A 24,332-nucleotide genomic window follows, 5' to 3' on the forward strand; every position below is an offset into this window, starting at 1 on the left:
AACTATCATACATATACATATCTATTATAAATATCAATATATATATATATACAATCCATAATAGTAATATATATATATATATACTAGCTTATGCTCGCGACTTCGTCCGCGTGGACTACACAAATTTAAAACCCCTATTTCACCCCCCTAGGGGATGAATTTTTATAAATCCTTTCTTAGCGGACGCCTACGTCTTAATAGCTATCTGTTCTTAATCTATTCTTTTAAAAAGTTTACATGAATAAAAAAAACATTCTATTCTATTCTATTCTATATAATATATATATTACTCGACTACGACGACGATAGGTATATACCCATCGTCGTCGTAGTCGTAATAGCTATCAGCATGCCAAATTTCAGCCCGATCCGTCCATTAGTTTGAGCTGTGCATTGATAGATCAGTCAGTCAGTCAGTCAGTCAGTCACGTTTTCCTTCAATATATTAAAGATCAAAAAACAAAAAAAAACTCGACTGAGGGAGAGAGAGAATAGAGGCAAAAGTAGTAAATGTTTGTCGTATACCGTCAATTGTAACACCTACAGTTGACGATTGATTTTTAAAAAACCTAATTCTACGCGGACGAAGTCGCAGGCATCACCTAGTAGTTTATAAGTCACTTAGGACCTTTTTAAACAGCGTCATACTTACTCATAGGCGAGCAAAATCCGACACGATTTTATTCCGAACGTAGAGGGCTGGCAAAACACCCGACATTTCTTGTCGGCGCCAACACAAAATCGGTTTTAGTCAAGCGTGCATCATATAAAATGTTCTGCCACTGGAACATCCGATTAAAATCCGGGCCCGACAACCGACAAGTGGGAACCGACTCTTACGGAAATAATCGACTGTGATAGACAAACAGACGGAAGGATGGAGCAAATCGCACCATAAGGGTTCCATTTTTAGGGTTCCGTAGCCAAATGGCAAAAAACGGAACCCTTATAGATTCGTCATGTCTGTCTATCTATCCGTCCGTATGTCACAGCCACTTTTTTACGAAACTATAAGAGCTATACTGTTGAAACTTGGTAAGTAGACGTATGCTGTGAACCGCACTAAGATTTTCACACAAAAATAGAAAAAAACAGTAAATTTTGGGGGTTCCCCATGCTGAAGATGCAACTGAAACTCAATAATTTTTTTCATCAAACCCATACGTGTGGGGTATCTATGGATAGGTCTTTAAAAATGAAATTGAAGTTTCTAATATAATTTTTTTCCAAACTGAATAGTTTGCGCGACACTTCCAAAGTGGTAAAATGTGTGTGTGTGTCCCCTGTTACTTCTAAAATAAGAGAATGATAAAACAGAAACAAAAAATATGATGATATTACCATGAAAGTTTGCTTTAACCAAAAATTGGTTTGAACGAGATCTAGTAAGTAGTTTTTGATTTATCGTGCAAATTGTCTAAGGTTTTTACGATTATGGTACGGAAACCCTTAAAAACTCTTATTCATAAAAATTTGTATCAGCTGGTTTAATTCCTGGTAGTTTTTATTTATGGTAAAAACCTGTGATTTGTTCATTCACTTGAGTCTTTTACCCTAGAACCTGATTAAACCGACCGCCCCATATCGAAACCCAATAAATAACATTTTTTGAAAAATCGTTATATTATGTCATAATTCTTACTTCAATAGTATGTCCCATTATTGTAAGGAAAACAACATTAAAATCTATACTTCCACATCCATATCTATACTCCATACCTACTTAATATTTTAAATGCGAAAGTGTGTCTGTCTGTCTGTCTGTCCGTCCATCTGTCTGTCTGTCTGTCTGCTAGCCTTTCACGGCCCATCCGTTCAACCAATTTTGACGAAATTTGGTACAGCGATAGCTTGCATCCCGGGGAAGGACATAGGCTACTTTTTATCTAGGAAAATCAAAGAGTTCCCACAGGATTTTAAAAACCTAAATCCACGCAGACGGAAGTCGCGGGCATCCTCTGGTTTTCCATATAACAGAAATTTTGATACCTCTAAAGTCTAAACCTACAATACGCGACAGGTTGAAAAAATGGTAATCGGGGAGGGAACGCCTCGTATACCCGCACAGCCCCTGCGCTAACCCGGTGCAGTCGTGCGCCTTATGACGTGCGGGTGTACGGCGCGTCCCCTTGCCTTATATCCCGATTACCCTCTCAACCTGTCGCAGGCTATATATAGTAAGTGCACCTTATACAATGAGAAAACCAATTCAAAGCCTAGTAAGTCGCTGTGACCATTTTAAAAACATAACCCATGATCTAAAATCCAAATCAAAACAGTAAAGACGTTTAATAATGCATTAAAAGTAAGAATAGGAAAGGCAATAAGCTCTATAGTACGCGAGATGAATGATGAGAAAATGACAGATGGAAATCGGGGTATAAGGCAGGGGGTCGCCCCGCACACCCGCACAGCCCCCCCGCTAACCCGGTACGTGATAGCGCGGGTGACGTCCCCACCCCGATTGCCATCTCGACCTGTCACGTACTATAGGTACATGTTAAATGTTTGCAAGGAAAATACTTTGCATACAATAATGTTTTTTCTGCATTATTTAACAAAGTCTAACTACTAGAAAATCTACTGAAAATACTTAGTCTTAAAATAAAATAAATTAAATTATCTCCCTGCGATCTCGTCTGATGTCGTTTACAGGGTTTGGATTTTAGGCAGCCGAAATGTCACTGTTGACGCTATCAGAAGACTTAAGGTGACGCAGTACGCCCGACCGAACCTGTTTGCTTTTCACTTGACATTGTATGAGAAAGGTGAGAGGCACGATGATTTTCACCGAAATCAAGGGTTTATGTTTGCAAAGTATAGTTATTTCAACTAATGAATAAATAAACTATGTCTGATATTAAATTTCTTTAGAATTTTCATACCCCTAATCTTATTTATTTACGCCCAAAGTTGTCATGAATTTAGTGTTAAAATCGGAATCTTTTGAGCCTCGTAACTTTAAAATCAATATTTTTTTCAATGTTTCATATATCAATAAACCTAGGTAATGACGAGATTAATCGATATAATACTTAGTTTTGAGCGTACAGTATCAAGTAATGTAGTAATTACCCTCCTACGTTTGTATGAAGAAAGCACCGTCCTGAGCCCCCTTAAAGCTTACGCTAGAACACAGAACTGTCATAATTCGTGTTCACTTAACCTATAGGCAATAAATCTTTTTCTTATAATCCATACTAATAGTATAAATGCGAAAGTGTGTCTGTCTGTCTGTCTGCTAGCTTTTCACGGCCCAACAGTTTAACCGATTTTGATGAAATTTAGTACAGAGTCAGCTTATATCCCAGGGAAGGCTACTTAGGCTACTTTTTATCTCGCAAGAGTTCCCAGGGGATTTTAAAAAACCCACGCGGACGAAGTCGCGGGCATCATCTAGTTTTAAATATCATTTTAATTTGAAATAGCCTTAATAATTATTATTAAGGCTTCAAGTTAACAGGTTATGCCAGATGCTTTCAAATTTATTTATTTTCAAAATTTAAGAAGAAGAAGAAAGGCATAATCATCATCATCATCATCATCATCAACCGACAGACGTCCACTGTTGGACATAGGTCTCTAATAAGGTCTTCCTCATGGCACAGTCTTTCACCGCCTGAATCGAGCGGCTCCCTGTGACTCGTTTGATTCGTCTGTCCACCTAGAGGGGGTCTTCTAACGCTGCGCTTTCAGGTGCGAGGTCGCCATTCCAGTACCTTGGGAATTGGGATTGTATTTTGTAAATATATATTGGCTTTTAGAATTACGAGCGCTCATTACCACTTGAAATGAAATGAAATTAAATGAAATGAAATTCAAATATGGATCTGACACATAGGTATAATACTTACTTAGAAAATATTACTGTCTGTCAACATAATCTATGACAACCTCACAACTAGTACGTAATACTACGATAATTTTAAAATAAATTTGAGTAGTGAGCAGGCTTCATTTTGAGATAAATAAATCCCTAATTTTATTATTCAACCATTACCAGTACATATAAACACAACTTTCATTCAAAAATAATAAGTTTATAGCGTAATTTTACGAAGAAATGGCGGCGCGCAGCTCCAGCCGCCATGAAAGCCAAAAGGCTACTGACAGGATTTAGCGCCTGCAAGAAAATGAATAATTTCCGTTCGTTTTAGATTATTTAAGAAATGAAAAACATTTAGTTTAAAACCAATAATTTAAAATGATATGATTAAAATGATAACCTAAACATATTGTTTTGTGATGGTTTGAATTTAACACGTTAAGCCGTTAAAGAAAAAAACAACAAAACAAGTTGATGATAGCAATGTTTTCAACATCAATTCTTCAAAAAACGGGATAATTTGAACAAATGTGATATAGGTCATTATGATCTTCACAAATTGAAGTTTTTTATTACATGTATTTAATAGCTGTTACTTCTTTAGGAAAGAAAATCTTTTTCTTCAAATTTACAGCATTTTCGCGATTTGACACTTGCTTTCGCCTTAACTTTTTTAATTGAAAACTAAAACTCATCTTAAACAATATTTAATAGCGAGCTCGTCTTCTCATATCGGTTGAATACATTTACACGCAATTAGGAGTACCTTTATTCTAATTGCGGAAGGATCTGGGAATGCGAAAGGATCTAAGAACCCTCGGCATTATTATCCCAAGAAAACGATTACCACAGGTCACGACCATCAGAAACGAGGAATTATGAAGAGAAAGTTAAATATAAATTAAAAATTATACCTAATAATTTTCAATGTCAATTATGAATGTGAAAATGTTTGTTTGTCTGTTTGCAAGGACTAATTGTTTGACCAATTTTGACGATACAAGGATAGCTTACATCATGTGGACGGACCGAGGCTACTTTTTCCCCGGAAAGTCATTTAAAAAACCTAAATCCACGTGGACGAAGTTGCGGACATTAGAGATAGCTTGAATCCTGGAGACGAACGCTACTGTTTATCCTGGAAAACCAAAAAGTGTTTCCGCAGGATTTCTAAAAATCCACACAGCATCTTTTACTTTATACACAGTTCCGGAAAATATACTTAAGTATAAAATGTAATGTTTAGAAAAAAGTCAATTTTATTTCAGTTCCACAATAATACCTTGACATCTTGTTAATGTCCTTCCCAGAGAACAACTTACTTATTTCAATCCGGACCGGCAACATTGGCATTCAATATTGCTGTTTATATTTCTTGTTACTCTAGCTATCAGAAATCTCTCTTCAAAAGTCACATTTGTATCAAATAAAATATATATAAATAAATATTACTCAATAATTTATATCAGTATCAGTAAAATAAATTCAATATGAATATAACATTCTGTTGTAGATTACCATAGGTATATATATACTTATACTACGCTTTTCAGAAATATTATTCAATAAAAAATTTACAAAAAAAATAAAGACCGACTTCAATATCTAGCCAACACACTAAAAATTAAACTAATAACTAAAACTAAACACTAAACACTGAAAATTGAAAAATAATTTAAATTATTATCGAATATATTATGTATACAAGAGTTGATAAAGTTCCATAATAATACTTTTTGGTGCCGGTGCCAATTAGCTTTAGCTGCGCGAATCATCTAGACTTCATATTTTTATGAGACTCCACAATAGCACGTCATTGGCACCGGCCGGGCCCCGAAAAATATTATAATGGAACTATATTAACTCTTGTATACAAATATATTCGGTAATAATTTAAATAGTTTTTTAATTTTTAGTGTTTGTGGCTAGGTAGGTATTGAAGTCGGTTTTTATTTTTTTTGTAAAAAAAAATTATTTCACAATTTTTAGTGGCCTCATGGTATTAAAATATGCTATGCCTGGTTTAAAACCTACTGTTTACTAAGCTATTACACTGATCGCGAGCAATTTACTCTTATCCGTTGAGGAGTTCCATATCTATCTTCGAAGATATTCATCAGATCTTCACCAAATTTATATGGGACCACCTTTGAAGTATAATCTTTCAAACAAAAAAAGAATTTTTAAAATCTGTCCAGGCGTCTTCGAGTAATCAGGGAACAAAAAAAAAATTCGACGAATTGAGAACCTCCTCCTTTTTTGAAGTCGGTTAATAATTTATATATTAGTAAGTAGTTAGTAAAATAAATATCTCAATATTATACCAGTATAATAAATAGAGTTCGCTAATAAAATAGTGGTGTTCGTAACATTTTGTTTAGATATAGATAGGATTATTTCAATGATCTATATTAATGGTTTAGTGATTTAAAATGAATATTTGACTTGATAAAGTTATTGATTTTATATTATAGTCGTAAGGATATTGTTTAGTAATCTAGCATCCATCTTTTTGATTAGGTATTTGTGTTTGGGTCATATTAGGGATGATGACTACTAGTCAAATCAGTGACTTTTATCAAAAGTAACGCTCGCTTACTAAGGGAGCTTGTATGAAATCACAGATATGACGTCCTCCCGACTTAATCCGCGTGGACTGTACAAATTTCAAACCCCTATTTTACCCTTTGGGGGTTAAATTTCCAAAAATCCTTTTTTAACGGATTTCAACGTCATAATAGCTGTCTATCTACATGCCAAATTTTAGCCCGATCAGTCCAGTAGTTTGAGCTGTGCGTTGATAGATCAGTCAGTCAGTCAGTCAGCCAGCTTTTACTTTTATATAATATAGTAGATCGAGTAGGTGTTTAGAATTCGTAAAATTACTGAGAACTGTAAAGAAACTCTAAAGTATCATCGACAGATACGTCTAGCCTAATTTCTTTGAGCACAGCTGTCTTTATTCCTTACTCGCCGATGTGAATAATTAGCCTTTGTTGTCTCCTACCTGGAGATGCCTAGTGAAAACTACAAAATAGCTACAGCGCAGTTGTTACTTTCAGACTGATATACATACTAGTGTTTATCACAAAGGTTTTCCAGCATATTCTTATGATTTTTAAAAAACTGCAGAATAAATTTAAACTTTTAATTTATCTTCTAGTTTACTAAAACTTTCATGCTTGTAAGGTAATATTTATACCTAAAAGTCGACTATTTTTAAATATATCCAAGCAGCGATTTAATCTGGTTTACGTGCCCTTTGATGTTTAGGTCGACATTAAAGTATGAGATGAGCGTCCGGTATATAGAGGTACTTATGAGGTGATTCAATTTATCGTGCCATTTAAAACCCAATAATAATTAGGTATAAAGGCATTAGGTACCTAGTAAGAAATAGCTACCGATGATAAATATTAGTGTTTGATTCAGTAACATGTAATATTAATTTGTAACTTAGATAGATAATAATGTTTCATAGATGTCTATCAATCATCAATACAAATATAGCTAAAATTAATAAACTACCGATAAATTGAGGACTTGAATTGCAATAAATGAAATCAGTGAGTGTTCAAAATGACATTTAACTGTAAGATGTATACAAGATGTCACATATAATGCAGTAACGTTAGATATAAAAGGAAAGTAGAGAAAACAGTAACAGGAAGAAGTTCGGTTGTATCTCGTGATGAGGTGACGCTCGCGCGCCGGCCGCTGACGCCGCTCCTCGCCAATGATGGTGGAGACGCACCGCGTGCCGCCACCGCGCAGCGCGCGCGCGCCCGAGCCCCGCGGCAAGCCCGCCTCCGCCTCCGCGCCGCCCTCGCTGGCGGGCAGCGGCACGCTCATGCATCTGCGCCGCCGCCGCCACAAGACTGTCCACTTCGGCGAAAACCTCCTCATGCAGGTGTGCGCCGACCGCGAGCACTTGGCGGCGCTCGGAGCCAGAGTACCGGATATATCCTTCTGTCACAAATCGCACACGGGCCTCGCTAAGGGGGACGCGCGCTTCTGTTGCGTTGCGCATCACTGCTGCTTAGCCGGGGGAGCTCTCGTGGCTTTGACGTCTAATGGACGACCTAAACCGCACAGGGAGCGCAGCGCAGACTCGCATTCGAGTGGCGGCGAAACCGCAGACAAAGGGGAAGGCGGTGGCGGTTCGGTTTCGAAGGGTCCGAAACATAAAGTGAAACATCACCACCATCATCACCACCATCACCACCACAAAACACACACGTGTCCTTATCACGATGTCGCCCCTCCACCGGAAGATGAACCCGAAGAGAAGTCGATAGTACCAAAAAAAAACCGTTTCGCCTTATCTCTATATCCCTAGCAAATTAGAGCCAAACGTGCAACAATTATTCAGTTTTATAGAAAGTGTACTAAGTGCGTGGGCTGCTGAAGAAGGATTAACGAGCACAGGCGAATACTCCGAACCGGATGAGCGTATAGTTCGTCGTCGTAAGCTAAATAAGTATAAAAAACGTACAGATGTACTCAATATACGACGTATCGTGTACGAGGTGTCCCTCTTACATGGAGCGAAACTACTTGGGAACGTAAGATATCGCCACTATCACTGGAAAGGGACAGCACAAACCTGCAACGAATCGTTTCTGAGGAAGGTGAGAAAAAATCTTAATTTATAATTAACTAGCTGATGCCCGCGACTTCGTACGTTTGGATTTAGGTTTTTAAAAATCCTGTGGGAACTCTTAAAATTTCCGGGATAAAAAGTAGCCTATGTCCTTCCCCGGGTTGCAAGGTACCTCTGTACCAAATTTCGTCAAAATCGGTTGAACGGTTGAGCTGTGAAAAGCTAGCAGACAGACAGACAGACAGACACACTTTCGCATTTATAATATTAGTATGGATGTAAGTAAATAACATAGGTGACATACGAGATCTTCATTCAACGCTTCTCAAACGTTTTGATAATAATTTTCATTATCATCATAATCATCATCAACCGATAGAGGTCCACTGCTGGACAAAGGTCTCTTATAGGGACGATAATAATTTTAGCCTGCTTTTATTGCAAAACAATTAGATAGGTACGTGTATAACTCACAATGATTTGTTATGCAATCGCGATCACGATATTATATTTTACGAAACGATAACATCACCGCTAACGCAGTTAGTTTCTAAATAATTACATTTGACTACGTAAATTAAATTAGATTCCGATTTATGGCCATATTACGCAATTAATGTGGATATAATAATTGCATTTTCATTTCCGATTTTAATTAATCCCTTTAAAAAAAAGCTTTTTCAAGTCCTCTTATAACTATTTGGACAATTTGAAAATAACGGAAAATTATTGTTAGTTTCCTTTCTTAGCGGATGTCTACGTCATAATAGCTATCTGCATGCCAAACAGCCCGAACTGGCCAGTAGTTTGAGCTGTGCGTTGATAGATCACTCAGTTAGCTTTTTCTTTTATATACACGCTGAAATTTTAATGTTTGTTTTCCCGAAACGAAATGATTTTGTCGTGGTATTACAATCGATTTATAAATATGAAAAATTATTAGATTCAAAAATGTCAAATTTACAATCGAGAAAAACAAAAATCGAATGAGACCTCGAACCAATAGTGATACTGCGTGCGTGCAGGCCAGTTTATGCCGTATCACTACGCGCGAGAGCTTATTTTGCTCTAAAAATTTTCACTTTATTGGCAGCGCGGTTCGAGGGGATGTACTACTATCAGTGATATGATTAAAGTCTATGACTACTACTCTCTATTTATATATTTCACTAAAACTTCACCGTGTATATAGGATTTTATGCTTAACTTGATGTAATAGGATTACATCAAGCAGTAATCATTGAAAAAAAAATAAGTCCATTCCTCAAGAAAAAAACCACTTTATTTCCATAACATAAAGTAAAGATATTGTCTGCTGTATGTAGATTGTTATTAAAGCCCCACTTAATATACTTGTGAAGCTCTCAATTGGTTTCACAATAACCCCTTACAATAGATAGCTCAGAGATAAAAGCCAGCAAAATATAGCTAACATTTTGACCTTATTTTAGATTTCTCCACGGGAGGCTGCAATTTCCTTTTTTACTAATGAGGCCTTATATTTTCTACTTTAAAAACTGCCTAAGTAGGTACAGTAATTATATTTCCATTTATCCATAAAATAATATAAATGCGTAATTGTGTGTCTGGCTGTTAACTTTTTACGCCCTATCCATTTAACCGATTTTGACGTTTGGTACAAAGATAGCTTGCATTCTGGATATAGGCTTAGGCTACTTTTAACCCGAAAATTCAAAGAATTCCCAGAGTATTTTAAAAAATCATCTATTAACTAATATCTTTAATTTTATTCTTCTAAACGGAATAAAATTTCCCGGAACTATATATTAGACAGCACCGGGTACTTAGTCCAAGTTTTTATCAGTTCGACACTTTCTAACCACTACACCCCTTATAGATATCTGTATGTCTGGTTACTTATGAGGTAAATGGGAATAAACTATTGTAGGTGTATTATTATTTCTTACCTATTATTCTCCTTTCTACTATCATTCTGCAAGGTATCGTTAAGGCACTCAAGCTCTACACCCGTACGTTGCCGAAATCCTAGAAAAAAACGTATTTGCTTAGACACGTACGAAGTGATTTGCTTCCTTTTCTAATTCAAACTGCTAGCATATGGAACGCCCATCAGTTTTCTTCTCTACTTTTAATATAGGCACCTTCAAGTCAAGAGTAAATATGCATCTTCTAGGCTGTTCTAGGCAAGCGCGCTTGATCTTAGGCTGTATTATTACTTGCCAGTAGCTCTGATTGCAGCCAAGCGCCATTTTATACCTATTAGATAAAAAAAAATATTGTCAGCAAGTTACTTATACCAACTTGCTTAAATTGGACGTGGGAAAAATTATTCAAAGAATAAAACTGAAGCTGTAAGAATCGTCCCGGTATAAATCAAATATTTCCTGAAACAAATAGGAGAAGCAAATATTATGTAAAACTTGTAGCTTACTGTAGGGTTTTTATCTTTCCTTCCAATTATTGTATGAATAATCTATTTAAATTTCTGGAGCCGCTCAACCTTACTTCATTTGAAATTTCCACGGCTGAGGCGTAGGATGAATTGCAAAACAGAATACAGCTCGATGCCCGAAGTTGACGATACATTAGCCACAAAACTAGACCCAACGATTTAGCAAAGCCAAAGTTTGTTTCCTAACTATGACTTCTATCGCCAACTAGGCGAGCTATCAATAGGTGTCTAGGTATTTCATCGTGAAGTTTTGATATAATTTGTATGCTACGTAGTCTATCGTATAGCTAATAAATATTTAATTGTTATCTGATGTTGGTGGGATTTTAATTAACATAAGTGATATTAAAGTATATGTATGCTAAATTAAGTAAACATGTATGATTTAGATGTCTTTTTAAATGGGTATTTACATTGATATTAATATGTTAAATGTTAAAATAATCATGTGCTTTATGTGATTCTTTGTAAAAAATTTAGAGGTACCTACTTTTTACTTGACTACAAAGGTTACAGAAAGGAAGGAAGGAAAGGTAAAAGGTTACAGGTTACAAAGGTTGGAGCTTATTTTTTTTATTTTTTATTCAGATACAAGTTAGCCCTTGACTGCAATCTCACCTGATGGTAAGTGACGATGCAGTCTAAGGTAGCAAGTTATAGAGCAAGATCCCACTGCCGCCAGAGGTTACTTATTTTCTGAGGAACAAAATGTGCGGGATAAAGTAATGTTAGTGTGTACTACTTACGCATATCTACTAACTTGTGCCGTGGGTCAATTTATAGCTATCACTACCAAAAGTACCTATAAAAAATATTCATTTTTCTTAAAGTGTGAGTGCTGATTTTCATGTATGTTTTAGAGAATATTGTCAATAATTAATATTCACTACTACCAGATACTTCCTGTCGGCGGTAATTTCTGCCAGACGCTTTAAAGCTCGCAAAAAATAACATAGCTTATCTTATTTACAGTCAGAGTCGTAATTTTTATATTATGATGCTCAGGAAATATACTTAAAAATCAGCACTCAGACATAATAAAAAAAAAGTAAGTATTTAATATTTTTACGTACTTTTAGCAACTGACATCTTTAAATTGGCCCGAGGTAAAAGCTATCAAATATGCTTACATTAAAATTACATACTAGCACTGCTCTATCCCACACATTTTGTTTCAGAGAATAAGGAATATCTCGCTGCAGTGGGATCTTGGACCATTAGCAGTTTATGTGTCACGCACACAAATGTTATGTCAATTATTCGTCCCCTCATAACTACCACACTACTAGGTGTCGGCGGCTTTATCTTAGCGTTCCACGTCTCATAGGCTATTATTATGACTGCATGATAGATCCAATATGTCTTATATCTACGCTTAAACTCCTCACGCGCCATTTTAATTTTATGTGTCAAATTTTATGTCAAAAGTGCGATTTTAGTCCTTATTTTAAAGGTGAACTGTAGGTACTTTAGACATAATAGCTGACCCATAGCGTTAAAATGGCGCTTGAGGAGTCATTTTGTACGGGCTATACTATAAACAATAAAAACAAAAATGATAACAAAAATACGTGAAACAAAGTCGGACATTATTTATGTATTGAAAATTCTGAATGAAAAAATGTGTCTGTCTGTTACTTTTTCAAGGCCCATCTGATTTTGACAAAATGTATTACGAAATTTGGTTCATAGATAGCTGGCTTTCCGGAGACGGATATAATATAATTTTTTATCCTTGGAACATCAAAAAGTTGCTACGGGATTTCAGAAAAACCCTGTTCCTTCTCTCGCAGATGAAGTAGCGGGCATCATCTGGTTTGCTATAATATAGGCCTGTATAAAACTGTGAACTTTTCGGTTGTGACGATATTTTTGAGAGTAGATACCTTGTTGTTTGGTTTTTGTTTGAACTTTATCTTGTTATGCCGTACATCTTTGTCTTGCCTATATCAAGTTTAACGAATATCAGCTGTCAAGTAACTTTGCGAAAAAATATAAGTTTTTCAAGTAAGTAGCGGTACTTTAATCGCAAAGTAAGCAAACGAGTAATAAAAGATTTCGTATAATATTCACTTTCTTTCCGCCTTCTGGAAACATATAGGTCCCACCCTCCTACTATGGTATTGTATTAAAACCAATTTGCATTAATCAATACTTATAATAAAACTGTAACAGGTCAAATTCTGTACATTGAAGATATTTTGAATTTTTATTTTCGAGGGCACTCTATAATCGATACTGAACCCAAAACTGTAATTTTTTTCATTTTTGTCTGTCTGTCTGTCTGTCTGTCTGTCTGTCTGTCTGTCTATCTGTCTGTCTGTCTGTCTGTCTGTCTGTCTGTCTGTCTGTCTGTCTGTCTGTATCACGGCCGCGCATCACGCTGAAACTACTGAATGGATTCCAATGAAACTTGGTACGATTTGAGGTCATACTATGAGGAAGAATATAGGATACTTTTTATCCCGAAATTCAGCATGGATCCCGTAGGACAGGGGATGAAAATTAAAATGTATACTGAGTTGTAATTCATTAACGCGTAGTCCGATTTCATTCATTCTTTTTTTTGTTAGAAAGGGGATATTTTAAAGATTGTTCCGTAAATATTTCAAGGTCATCGGTTTTTAACCGACTGTCAAAAAGGAGGTGGTTCTTTTTTCTACATCGATTTTTTCGAAGTTTCTGGGCCGATTTGCAAATTTTTTTTTTTAAATCAACAAAAAAAGTTTTCGTGGTGGTCACATAAAAAATTCTGGATTCAACTCCTTAATCCAGGTGCTGCAGGGTTACTGCCCGCTTGAGTTATCAAGATTCAGGAAGTGTTCATAGTGAATTCATATTGTAGGTACCAAGCAACGAGTTTATTCTCAGACTTCAAGTCCCAACTCCTCAACCCTGATGATGTAGGGTACAGCACTCCTAAACTATACTATTTCAGTAACTGCGGATGATGCAAAATTAATTTAGGTACCAAGCATAGGCTACATCATTGAACTTCGGATCCTAACTCCTCAATCCGGATGCTGCAAAGTACTAAAGTCCTAAATCGTGGGGATTTTAGAATTTCTGATAGTGAATTGATATTTTAGGTATCAAGCAACGGCTTCACTCCCAGTCCGAAATACTGCACCCGAGCGAAGCCGGGGTGGGTCAGCTAGTGTAATGATAAGTTTCAACCACGTTTCAATCTAACGCTGTTATTTTCGGTGTATCTGCTCTTGATTAAGTAAATGAAGGTACCTATATTGTTAGAATTTCGTTACCTTTACCTACATGGACGCGAAAAATTTATTTTTTACAGAACGCTGTCTCCGCTTGGACGTGACAACAGTTTTATTATTATATTTTTATCAAATGTTTATTGTTAATAGCATCTTGTTTTTAATTCTATTAGTACCTACGTTCGTTTGGGTTCTGGATATAGTTATGTCCAGCCTGTCTCAAGACTACAAGAATACCCAGCTTATTCAAAAATTGTACACGAGGAGCTACTTGTGCACCCACGGGCTTCTCCCACCAGTAGGTGGAAGGTGAATTCGTATTTCCCCGTCCACCCACTGCATAAGGGTAGGAATTAAATTTCAATAGGTAGGTTCGTAGCGATAAATAAATAAGAAAAAGTTAAATTTACATAGCGCTTTATTAAAATACAACTTGCTATTCCTGCCGACCTGTATACCTGAGGTTAATATTCGAATGAGAGCAAAACTACGTTTGTCTGGAATACACTACGAATAAACTCCTCATAATAGTCCAACCTCCGATAGAAGATGCACTCAAAGAAACAGTCGTATTTTAATCTTTACTAATATATGTTGTTTAGTAGGTAAATAGTACGTACTGATTTCTCTATTTCTGTCATCAGTAAACAACAAAGCAAAGTAGACAAAGCATTGTTGAACTAAGCAACCGCTTTAAAGAGGGTATTTATTAGTAAGGTCGAAGGTATTTAATAAGATTAGCCCCTTCTAAATTCGTTAGAATCCACTCCACAGTTATTAGACTTGTAGATGTTTGAGTCAACGACGGTTGAATGGCGAAAAACCTCAAGAGCTTTCGCTTAGTTGTCGGATCAAGAGCCGGATACAGAAGGCACCATTATGTTCTTGAGACGCCTTATTAAACCTATTTACAAAATTATATGAATAAGTCTGAAGAGATTTAAAATATATCATTAATATACTAATATACTAATAAGGGAACCAAGGTACCCAGTTTCTTTGTTAATGGAATCCTTTGGAATTATTGTAGGTATATGGTGTGGAGTATTCCTATTTCCTATCAATTATTCCTTTTGCATGTTTCATGGCAATAAAAATAAATTTTGTCACTTTACAAAATCTATATTAAAAAAAAATATTTCTAGGTTAAGGTTGTCTGGAAGAGATCGCTATTTAGCGATAAGACCGCCTTTTTCTTTTTTTGTAACCTGTTATTTGTATTTTGTGGTTCAGCATTTCAGTATTTTAAAATCAGTTTTATCGAAATTTATAATTTGAATTTATTTTCACTCGTTTAAAAACATACCCATATAATTTAGTTCTGGAATGATCTAGCTCCCCCCTCGCCATTCTATTATCGGACCACGCAGCATCAAGGTCTGCATCCTTACATAATCTAAATTCCATGGATTCGTTCGATTCACTTCACTTCCTGGTTTTTAAAACTGCTAGAATAACAGCTACAATAGTGAGATTTTCAAAAGTAGATTGAATAGGCATCTTCTAGGCAGGCGCGCTCCACCTTAGGCTGCATCATTACTTACTGTTTGGTGAGCGCATATAGGTAAAAAAATGTACTTATGTCTTTTTGTTTTTAAAAGTAAGAGGACGCCCGTGCCGCCCTCGAGAGTCATTGAGCGAAGTGTAGGTACGGTTCCGAGCCCCGCATGCGCTTTGTGTAAAGCACTCCTTAATATTTTTATCTTAGTATTTCATTTTATCAAGGTGTTTAGTTAAGCTACATTAATTCTACCCCACACATATTATACCTATCCTTCAGTGATTTTTTTTGCTCTTTCGCCTGGAAATTACTGAAAGTGTCTCATGTGTTATGCATTATACTATCAAGTTTTTTTTGTAAAGTACACACAAAAACTATAATATGTATATAAGTGTACCTAATATTTAGCTCGTTTAAACATCAAGGTCTAAAACATGTAGGGGAAACCCGGGCAAAACGCATATGTTAAGGGACAGTGTCAATAAAACACAATCCGATAATTAATGGAAACTTTTGTACCTAATATGTACTGAAAAAAAACTGGAATTTTATACTAATCATAAGCATTAAGTATTTATTATTCATTTTTCTCGGTAGGGTTTGGCAAAGAGGATAAGTTGAATTAGTTCATATCAGTCTTCGCATTTATCACAGAAGAAGCTGCCAACTCCTATACATATAAGAAGTGCAATCTTCGTGCGCCCAACTTTTGCACTGATTACACTGAATCCGATCTTGCGTTGGTGATATTTTTGTGTATTTCACAGCGCACACTAAAACAAAAAATAGTCATACATTTCTATGGTTTAATTAAAAGCTAATTATCCTAAATTACTATAACTACATACCTACATTTAAGTGAACGTAGATCTATACAAAATGAACATTGGCCGATAAAAGTTATCAAAAATATATCTTGTTTTAGAAAGAGTTAATTAAATATCTGAACGGATACCTATACGTTTTGCTCGACGCGCCAATATCAGAATCAAGTCACACTTAAAAGTTGTAACTAAGTAAACAAAAAGTTACGATCACAAAATTGATACATATTATGCAATGGCAGGTATGTTCGCCTTTGCTCCCGCTTTATTAAGCGTGCTATCACACTATAATTTTTAAGGTAACATAGTTGCGCGGAAACTGTTTTCGACTCTAACATTCTGTTTTTATATCTAGCTACAACAAACAAGTGGGGTAACAATTTCCAGTGCTGGAAACGAGAGCGCGAGTGCCGGCAAATTGCGTTATGCTGTGGAATATTATAGCAAGAATACTTAACGTATGGCTTTCCGTCTTTGTAATTTTTTAACAATAAAACATATTTTTTTTGAGTACGTATTCATGTCGGTCGGTTGCAAATTGTTTTCCTCCCGAACAAAATTAATTTGTTGGCTTTGACCGCAAGCTTGCGTATTAAAAATAACATAGCTACTCATTTGTCAAGATATTCAAAACTAGCAGAACCACAGCGACCTAGCTCACATTGAATTTTTTGAAAATCAATGAGGGGATAGAATACCCGAAAATCTCAAACACGTCTTTCTTAATTTTTAACAGTGAGCCAAAAATCAAATACATAGAATTCAATTGAATTGTAAAATTTAACCAATTTTTATGGATAATGAATGAATGAATGAATGAATGAATGATTTATTTATATAATGTATATTTCAACATGTACCTGCTATATATAGCAGGTACATTTTGAAATAATGTCCGATGAGCCTTATACATTTAACCCACTGTAACTGGTGTTTGAATATAACCTTAAATTAAATTTTAAGAGTCAGAAAATTAAATTTATATAAATAAGTAACTTGAACTTCTAGGATCTAGATATACCTAATGAGGCATCAGAAACTTTTTTGTTTTTTAAATTCAATTTTCGCTAACGCTTTTAATTGATTTTATAATCATTTCATGTAGCCCAGTTTCAATTTCAATAATTTTAATGTTTACTACCTGCAAGTTTAAGAAACTTAAAACACGGGTACTGATTCTGATCGCAACAAAATTTTAGAGTATTCGCATATTTTTCTTGCCATTGTAATAAGAAAAGGACCGAACAACTTGATTTCATTATTGTCTAACCTCGTGACTTTAGGCGACAGTCGTGAGTCTATTGTTTTTATAGTAATACTAAAATTTAGTCTTTTATTTAAAACTAGCTGTTGCCCGTGACTCTGTCCTCATCCCGCGGGAATTATATTTTCCCGTGGATTTTCCAAAAAAAATATTTACTACGAACCTTGTCCTGATAATTATTATAAACATAACAAAAAAAAATTACTAATTTTGTGCAGTCGTTCGGAAGTTATGCGCGTACATACATTTCGGCGATTCATTTTTATTTATAAGTTTAGATTTATTTTTCGTCCTTTTTAAGCAATATTAAAAAGAAAAAGATGCACATATGCTCTAAATTTATTTAAGAGAGAAACATCAGAATTGACGCCCTTAAGGTGAAATTTCTCGTGAACAAGATTTAAATGAAGTCTGGTAAGATCTAACCAAACTCTTTAATTCTATTCCAGCATCGGGCTACGTTTCGTCGAGTTTTATGTATTTCTACGGATGTTAATTCTAAAGATGGTATAAAATGTCTTGGATTAGTAGGTATAGCTCCTCCTGCTTTGAGGTTTCGCTTGGTGTATTCTCAAAGAGAAAATGAGCATATATGGCGTAGGTATTCCAAATTTATTTCATCCATTGAAGCCCTCCCCCTCCCCCCAAGTGAGAGCTTAGCGGGCAATAGGGCGGGCATATTATGGCCGCATTCTTTTGGTAGGTTATTTTGCCATTTTCTTGGCGAACCTCAATAGTTGTAAGTAAGTAGTAAGTATTCAAATATTTAAAATATTTCATCTTGAAATAAGGTAAACATTTAGTTTTTGAAGCGAAGCTTATTATTACGTTATGCGCTAGAATGCCAAGGAGTAAAATCTAAAAGAATCGTCGTCGTGTCACCACGTCACCATCACTATCATCACTATTATCGTCACCATCAGCGTCACCGCCGCAAAAGAAATAATTATTCTCTCACTCTCATAGTTTCCTTCACTGATCATTTCGTAGGCCGGCAATATTGACAAGACTTCGAGACGCAACTGGATGAGCACCCTCTATTCTCTCTGTCATAGTTCTCTTCTTTTTTGCTGGTTATTGCGTGCGCTTTGCATTGTTGACAGATATCGAGAGATATAATTTTACATATGTTTTAAGGTTATAGAACACTGAGCGCTGGAGTTCGCCATGGGTAATTTATATGTAATATGCCAACTTTCTGATGCATTGAACTTCATAAAGTACCAGGCTAGCAAAAAATGCAGGTCTATTCACATGACATCAGTTATACGAACATTGGACTGCCCAGTTCATCCACTCCGATCAAAACTACTTAAAAAAAAAAACGCCTTCTATCGGGCGCCTAATTTTTTTGGTTTGAAAAAAATATTTTATCAGTATTATTTTAGCATATTATTTGAATATGCAAAAAGACTTCATTCCCACCTTTTGCCAGTCATGATGAGCTAGATCGAGGCAACTGAGTACCTACTGATATTATGTAACAGTTTAATTGTCAAACGTGTATCTGCGCAGATATCGGACGATGATCGCATGTCGCTGACCACAGCGGTGTCTGATGAAGAGGATCCGGGTGAGAGTGCAATGAACTCCCCGTACAAAGGCAAGCAGACCGGGGCCGCGGCTGCCTCCTTTAACTGCACCGGTGCTGTTAGGAAAGCTGGGTAAGTACGATAGTACTATACTACTATACTAGCAGTAAATAAGAACTGCTATATCAAGTTCTTAGCCTTCATCATCATCATCATTTATTTTTTTGCTCAGATATGGTAGGTACTTGTATATTATTTACATGGGGTCTTAAAAATTTGGTAATCAGTTACTAAAATTAGTTAATCAGTTAAAATTATTGGAAACCAGCATCTCATTTCATTAATATTGTTATGTCATCATGTATATGTTATTAATAATTCAAATGTCTAATTCTCTGCATTATTTAAAATTTGTCATTAAAAAAGTCATTAACACTATAATAGGTTTTATTTAGTAAAAAATTAAATAAATAACTTCTAAAAGAAACTTCCTAATCCAGCCACTTCTTGTCATCATTTTTATATCCTCGATTCTTCAAGCTGGAACTTGGAAGACACCCTGCTAATTGTATGCTTACTTGTAGGCGGTCTCCATTCCAGGAATTTTTGCCGAATCATATGGTCTGCCTAGTACCTGATTTGTTGCTAATCGTAACTTGTGTCAGAGACCTTAGTTCCGAACCAACTTGCGAATCTCTTCACTTCTAACAATGTTCTCATCTTTGGTGGTTACTTTTAAGTTAAATCAACTCGTAGGCTCTTGTTTTCTTCTCATAAAAATGCTGTAGAAGAGTATTCTAGGCCAGTAATTTATGCATGTCATCCATCAATCAATCAATTATATTTTTTGCGTATTGGCGTAGTTTAATCATCGATGTAGTTTAGTAAGTAGGTACTTAATAATCTTCTATAATATAAAAATGAATCACTAAATGTGTTGGTCATCGCAAATCTCGAGAACAGCTGACCCGATTTCGCTAATTCTTTTTTATAATATTCCTTGAAGTACGAGGATGGTTCTTACGGAGAGAAATTTTTTAAAAAATTGAATCGACTGCTAGGCGGAACGAAGTTCGCCATGGCAGCTAGTACCTAATATTGGCAGATTAGGGTTAAAATCAGGATTGTGGAAACTTATTATATAGGTACCTACGGTACGGCCATAGTTCCATCTCCATTGTAGTTTAATATGTTACATTCCATAGAAGATTACGTTTACAATGAAACACACTGTATTTAAAGGTGACCAAAGTTAAATTTAGCCCTTTACATTGTAACTCGTTAGATGAAATCCACAGAGATATATGTGATTCAATAGCGACAGAAAGTTCATCAGAATATTCCGTCTGCAATTTTCACTACAGAGTTATCAAAGTTTAGCATACAGCTAGGAACATTCGATAGCACCTCTGACTTCAAAACTTATACGAATAATTTTTAAATTTTTGATCGGATGCAAATAGAGGCTTTAGAATCGATGTTTTGATTTTCAATACAGAACAAAAAAGATGTATGGTCATCCATATTTAATAAGGTGTATTGACGTGGCTACACTGTTGTTTCATGACGTTGTATACTGGCAAGCGATACCTAAGGATAATAATTATAATCAAAACTAGCTGTTGCCCGCGACTTCGTCCGCGTGGAATTAGGTTTATTAAAAATCCCGTGGGAAATCTTTGATTTTCCGGGATAAAAAGTAGCCCATGTCACTCTCCAGGTCTTTATCTATACTCATGTAAAAAATCACGTCAATCCGTTGCTTCGTTGCGACGTGATTGAAGGACAAACCAACAAACAAACACACTTTCGCATTTATAATAAAGGTACTGATTGCTAACACTAGGTCTTCGTTATAGACACAATGGACGGACAGACAACTTAGTGTAGGATTTCTTTTTCCTTTTGAGGTACAGAACCCTTAAAAGTTTTACTTAAACAGACAAAAAGCCGAAGCATGCAAAATAAAATCATTCTTAAATTCGGTTTGCTTTCAATTATAAAGAAATAACTTATTTTCTATTTTAACGTTGCTTTCAATAAATAATTGTTATTAAAAATAAGATAATATGAAAACATATTATATCAAAAAAAACATTATAGTCACTATCTTTGTACTCTTATTTTGTCTCAGAAAAAAACACCCATATTGGAAAATTAATATCCATTCAACCTTACAGTGCTTTGTACATTCACGCTTCCGCGAAGATAAACAAAGGTGTAACAAAACCAACCTATCTTTCTTAAGGCTTAAAATTATTGTGTAGGCAAGGAGGTTGGAAAAGGAAAACAAAGAAAAGTGTTGCCGTAGAAAGTTGACGAGTTTCATAGAGCCTACAGCGTCCTTTATATTCCTTAAGGCTACAATTCCTGTCCCATGAATCCCAAATGACCGGAGGGAAATCTTAGCCGTGACCTATTCAAAGACGCTGTGAAAACGTAAAGCGCAAGTTAGAAGACAGGATGTATACCCTCTTCGATGACTTTTACCCGTAACGTCTGAATAATTTTTAGTTAAGTTCATTTGAAAGGAAATTCCTTTCTGTGCGGTTTTAAAAATAACTTTTTTCCTAATAATACCTACGTACAAAACGTTTGTTTTGTTATAACTCGAAAAATATTTACAATAAAATATAATATCGCAATTCAATGTAAGTAAATTACTATCGTTTGTGATATCCATTAAACTCTCAAAAGTATGTGAAGCCTGCCAAATCTCACTTGGCCAGCGTGGTGCTATGCCCTAAACTAGGTTTATTCTAAAAGAAGCCCCGTGCTCAGAATTGGACTGGCGATGTGTTATTGATGAAAATGATGAATAAATGATCTTTACAGAATATTAATAAAACAGTGTAATAACTTACTGACAGACAACGTACAGCGTATAATGCATACAAAATGAGTTCTCACGCGCCATCTTTACTTTATGTGTCAACTGTCATGTCAAAAGTACGATTTTAGTTTTTATTTTAAAGGTGAAGTGCCCAGGATTTGATTAACTCGAAAGTGCTAGTGCACAAAGCTTCCAGTTACTTAATCGAATGAACGCATACGCATAGGTAACGAATGCACTAACAGACAAACATTATTTTTTACGTATTAGACAGATACGAGTATATAGATATAAAAATAGATAAATAAGTAATCTTGAACTATATTTCATACAGGTTTTTAAGTGTGAAGAAGTGGTTACTCCGCAAGAAGCACCAGATTGAGCTAGCTCGCAAACGTGGATGGAAAGGCTACTGGGTTTGCCTCAAGGGCACTACACTACTTTTCTATCCTTGTGACTCTCGAGAGGGTCGTTCAGTAGAAGCCGCACCGAAACACCTCATTATAGTTGATGGAGCCATCATGCAACCGATACCTGAACACCCTAAACGCGATCACATATTCTGTTTAAGTACGGCTTTTGGCGATGCATATCTCTTTCAAGCCCCATGTCAGGTATGTGATACATTGTTATTTCTCCTGAAAAATGATAGCGGAATCAATTTTACAACACTCAACCTATTGTGCCGTAGGTGGAGCTCGAAAACTGGGTGAATAGCATACATAGTGCATGCGCTGCGGCATTTGCTCGTCACCGCGGGAAAACGGGAACGCTTCACCTACTTCAAGAAGAAATTTACCGCCTCGAGAAAGCTATAGAATCCGTGAGTGCAACATTTTTTAATAACAAAAGCTATCCAATTAATTTTTAGAAAATTTCGCCAAAGACCCAGTTTTTGAACGCTGAGACATATTGTATTTACTAAGGCGTTTAAGCTGTTATGGTTCACTGCAGTCCATTTGAAAGGTATTGAATACAATGCTTGAGATATTAAGCAAGGCACGTCCATCACCACCCGTAGCACCGGCCTGAACCAACAGAAGTGTTGTTTGACTCATAGATTATCGATTCTTTCTCATCAACTTCGCATTTAATATCATCACTAAAAGAGTCAATTTTGAATAAATAATGACTTGTACAGTGTTATTAATAATAAGTTCAATATTATACAATAAAGTGAAGCCAAAAGCATCCTCTGTTTATGCAGATTTCATTTCTTGTTTCAAGCTTATTTATCACAGGTATTTTAATTATTCAGTGGCAGGTGATTAATGATAAGAAAGAAGATTGCTTTCAATATTCTCTCAGGTGTACAGAAAATTACTTGTCCAAATCAGTAGTATAAGAACCATAAAACTTTGTTGTTTCATAAGTTCTTTAAAGTGCCTTGTTCTGTTGTGATTTGGTGACGATATATGATACCTTAAATATCTATATTATTTTAATATTTATTAGGTTCGTAAGTGTATTTTTTGTAATTTTTTATCATTGATTGCAACTTGTGAAGTAATAGCTTGCAAACGCTTCTAGTTTGTGGCACTGGCATGCGGTCTAGGGCGTTCCTCGTGCAAATCGAGGCAATTTCTGACCCGCATTGCCCGACCGCAACTCGCATCAAAGCCTCTACCGCACGGTCTGATCATTACATGTTTACTGAAAGTAAATATAAGCTTAAATTTCAGAAATCCCTACAACGTGAATTGAATTTAAATAAGATCCAAATTGAATAATGTAATACTTTATGCCCGCGTGCTAATTGACTTTAAAACCAATCTAACGCCGCGTCTATAAATCGGAATTTTACGGTGTAGGTGACTGGTGTATTTTTTGCCAACTTTTGAAGACCAGAAGTCGGAACTCTATGCATACCTACCCAGGGTTACAGCTACATAAGTTCTGAGTTTCTGACACCCCCACCTAGTTAGATACGCGTAAGTAGTTACGGTACTACGGTATGGAATCTCCATAGAGTAAGGGGAATCGCGGGCAGTGATCGCAGGCAGGTGGCGTGCGCTAATTAATATTCATGGCATACTTCGTGCCCTGTAACAGTTTGTGGACCACGCCTGCTTCAAATTGTGTCATACATACTATGTTATCTTTAACCACCATGACGTTTCAAATACAATCAGATAGATTGATAGAATAGTTTTAAAAAACGTATGGTTCTAGTAATTTAATAATACAAAAATCTTTCACAGGACAATAATGAGTCTTTTTCTTTTGGTACACAATATTAAGGTATGATTCCGAACCACGCTGCACGCAGCAGTGCGGCCGCAACAGTGCTGTCG

General features: G+C 35.8%; 1 protein-coding gene across 26 annotated transcripts in view; it reads left to right on the forward strand.

Annotated features, from left to right (window-relative positions):
- Positions 1-24,332, forward strand: part of sif (still life) — a 157,293-nt gene that overhangs the window by 89,235 nt on the left and 43,726 nt on the right. For 22 of the 26 annotated variants that reach the window (XM_069498882.1, XM_069498884.1, XM_069498881.1 and 19 more), the window contains 3 exons: positions 19,189-19,337; positions 22,373-22,652; positions 22,730-22,861. In XM_069498882.1, coding sequence (XP_069354983.1) covers positions 19,189-19,337; positions 22,373-22,652; positions 22,730-22,861 — 561 coding nt within the window. Of the gene's footprint in view, positions 1-7,290; positions 8,458-19,188; positions 19,338-22,372; positions 22,653-22,729; positions 22,862-24,332 lie in introns of all 26 variants that reach the window. The other 4 variants (XM_069498900.1, XM_069498902.1, XM_069498901.1 and 1 more) reach the window with 2 other exon arrangements.

This window comes from Maniola hyperantus, chromosome 5 (genome assembly GCF_902806685.2).
Source record: "Maniola hyperantus chromosome 5, iAphHyp1.2, whole genome shotgun sequence".
Lineage (NCBI taxonomy): Eukaryota > Metazoa > Arthropoda > Insecta > Lepidoptera > Nymphalidae > Maniola > Maniola hyperantus.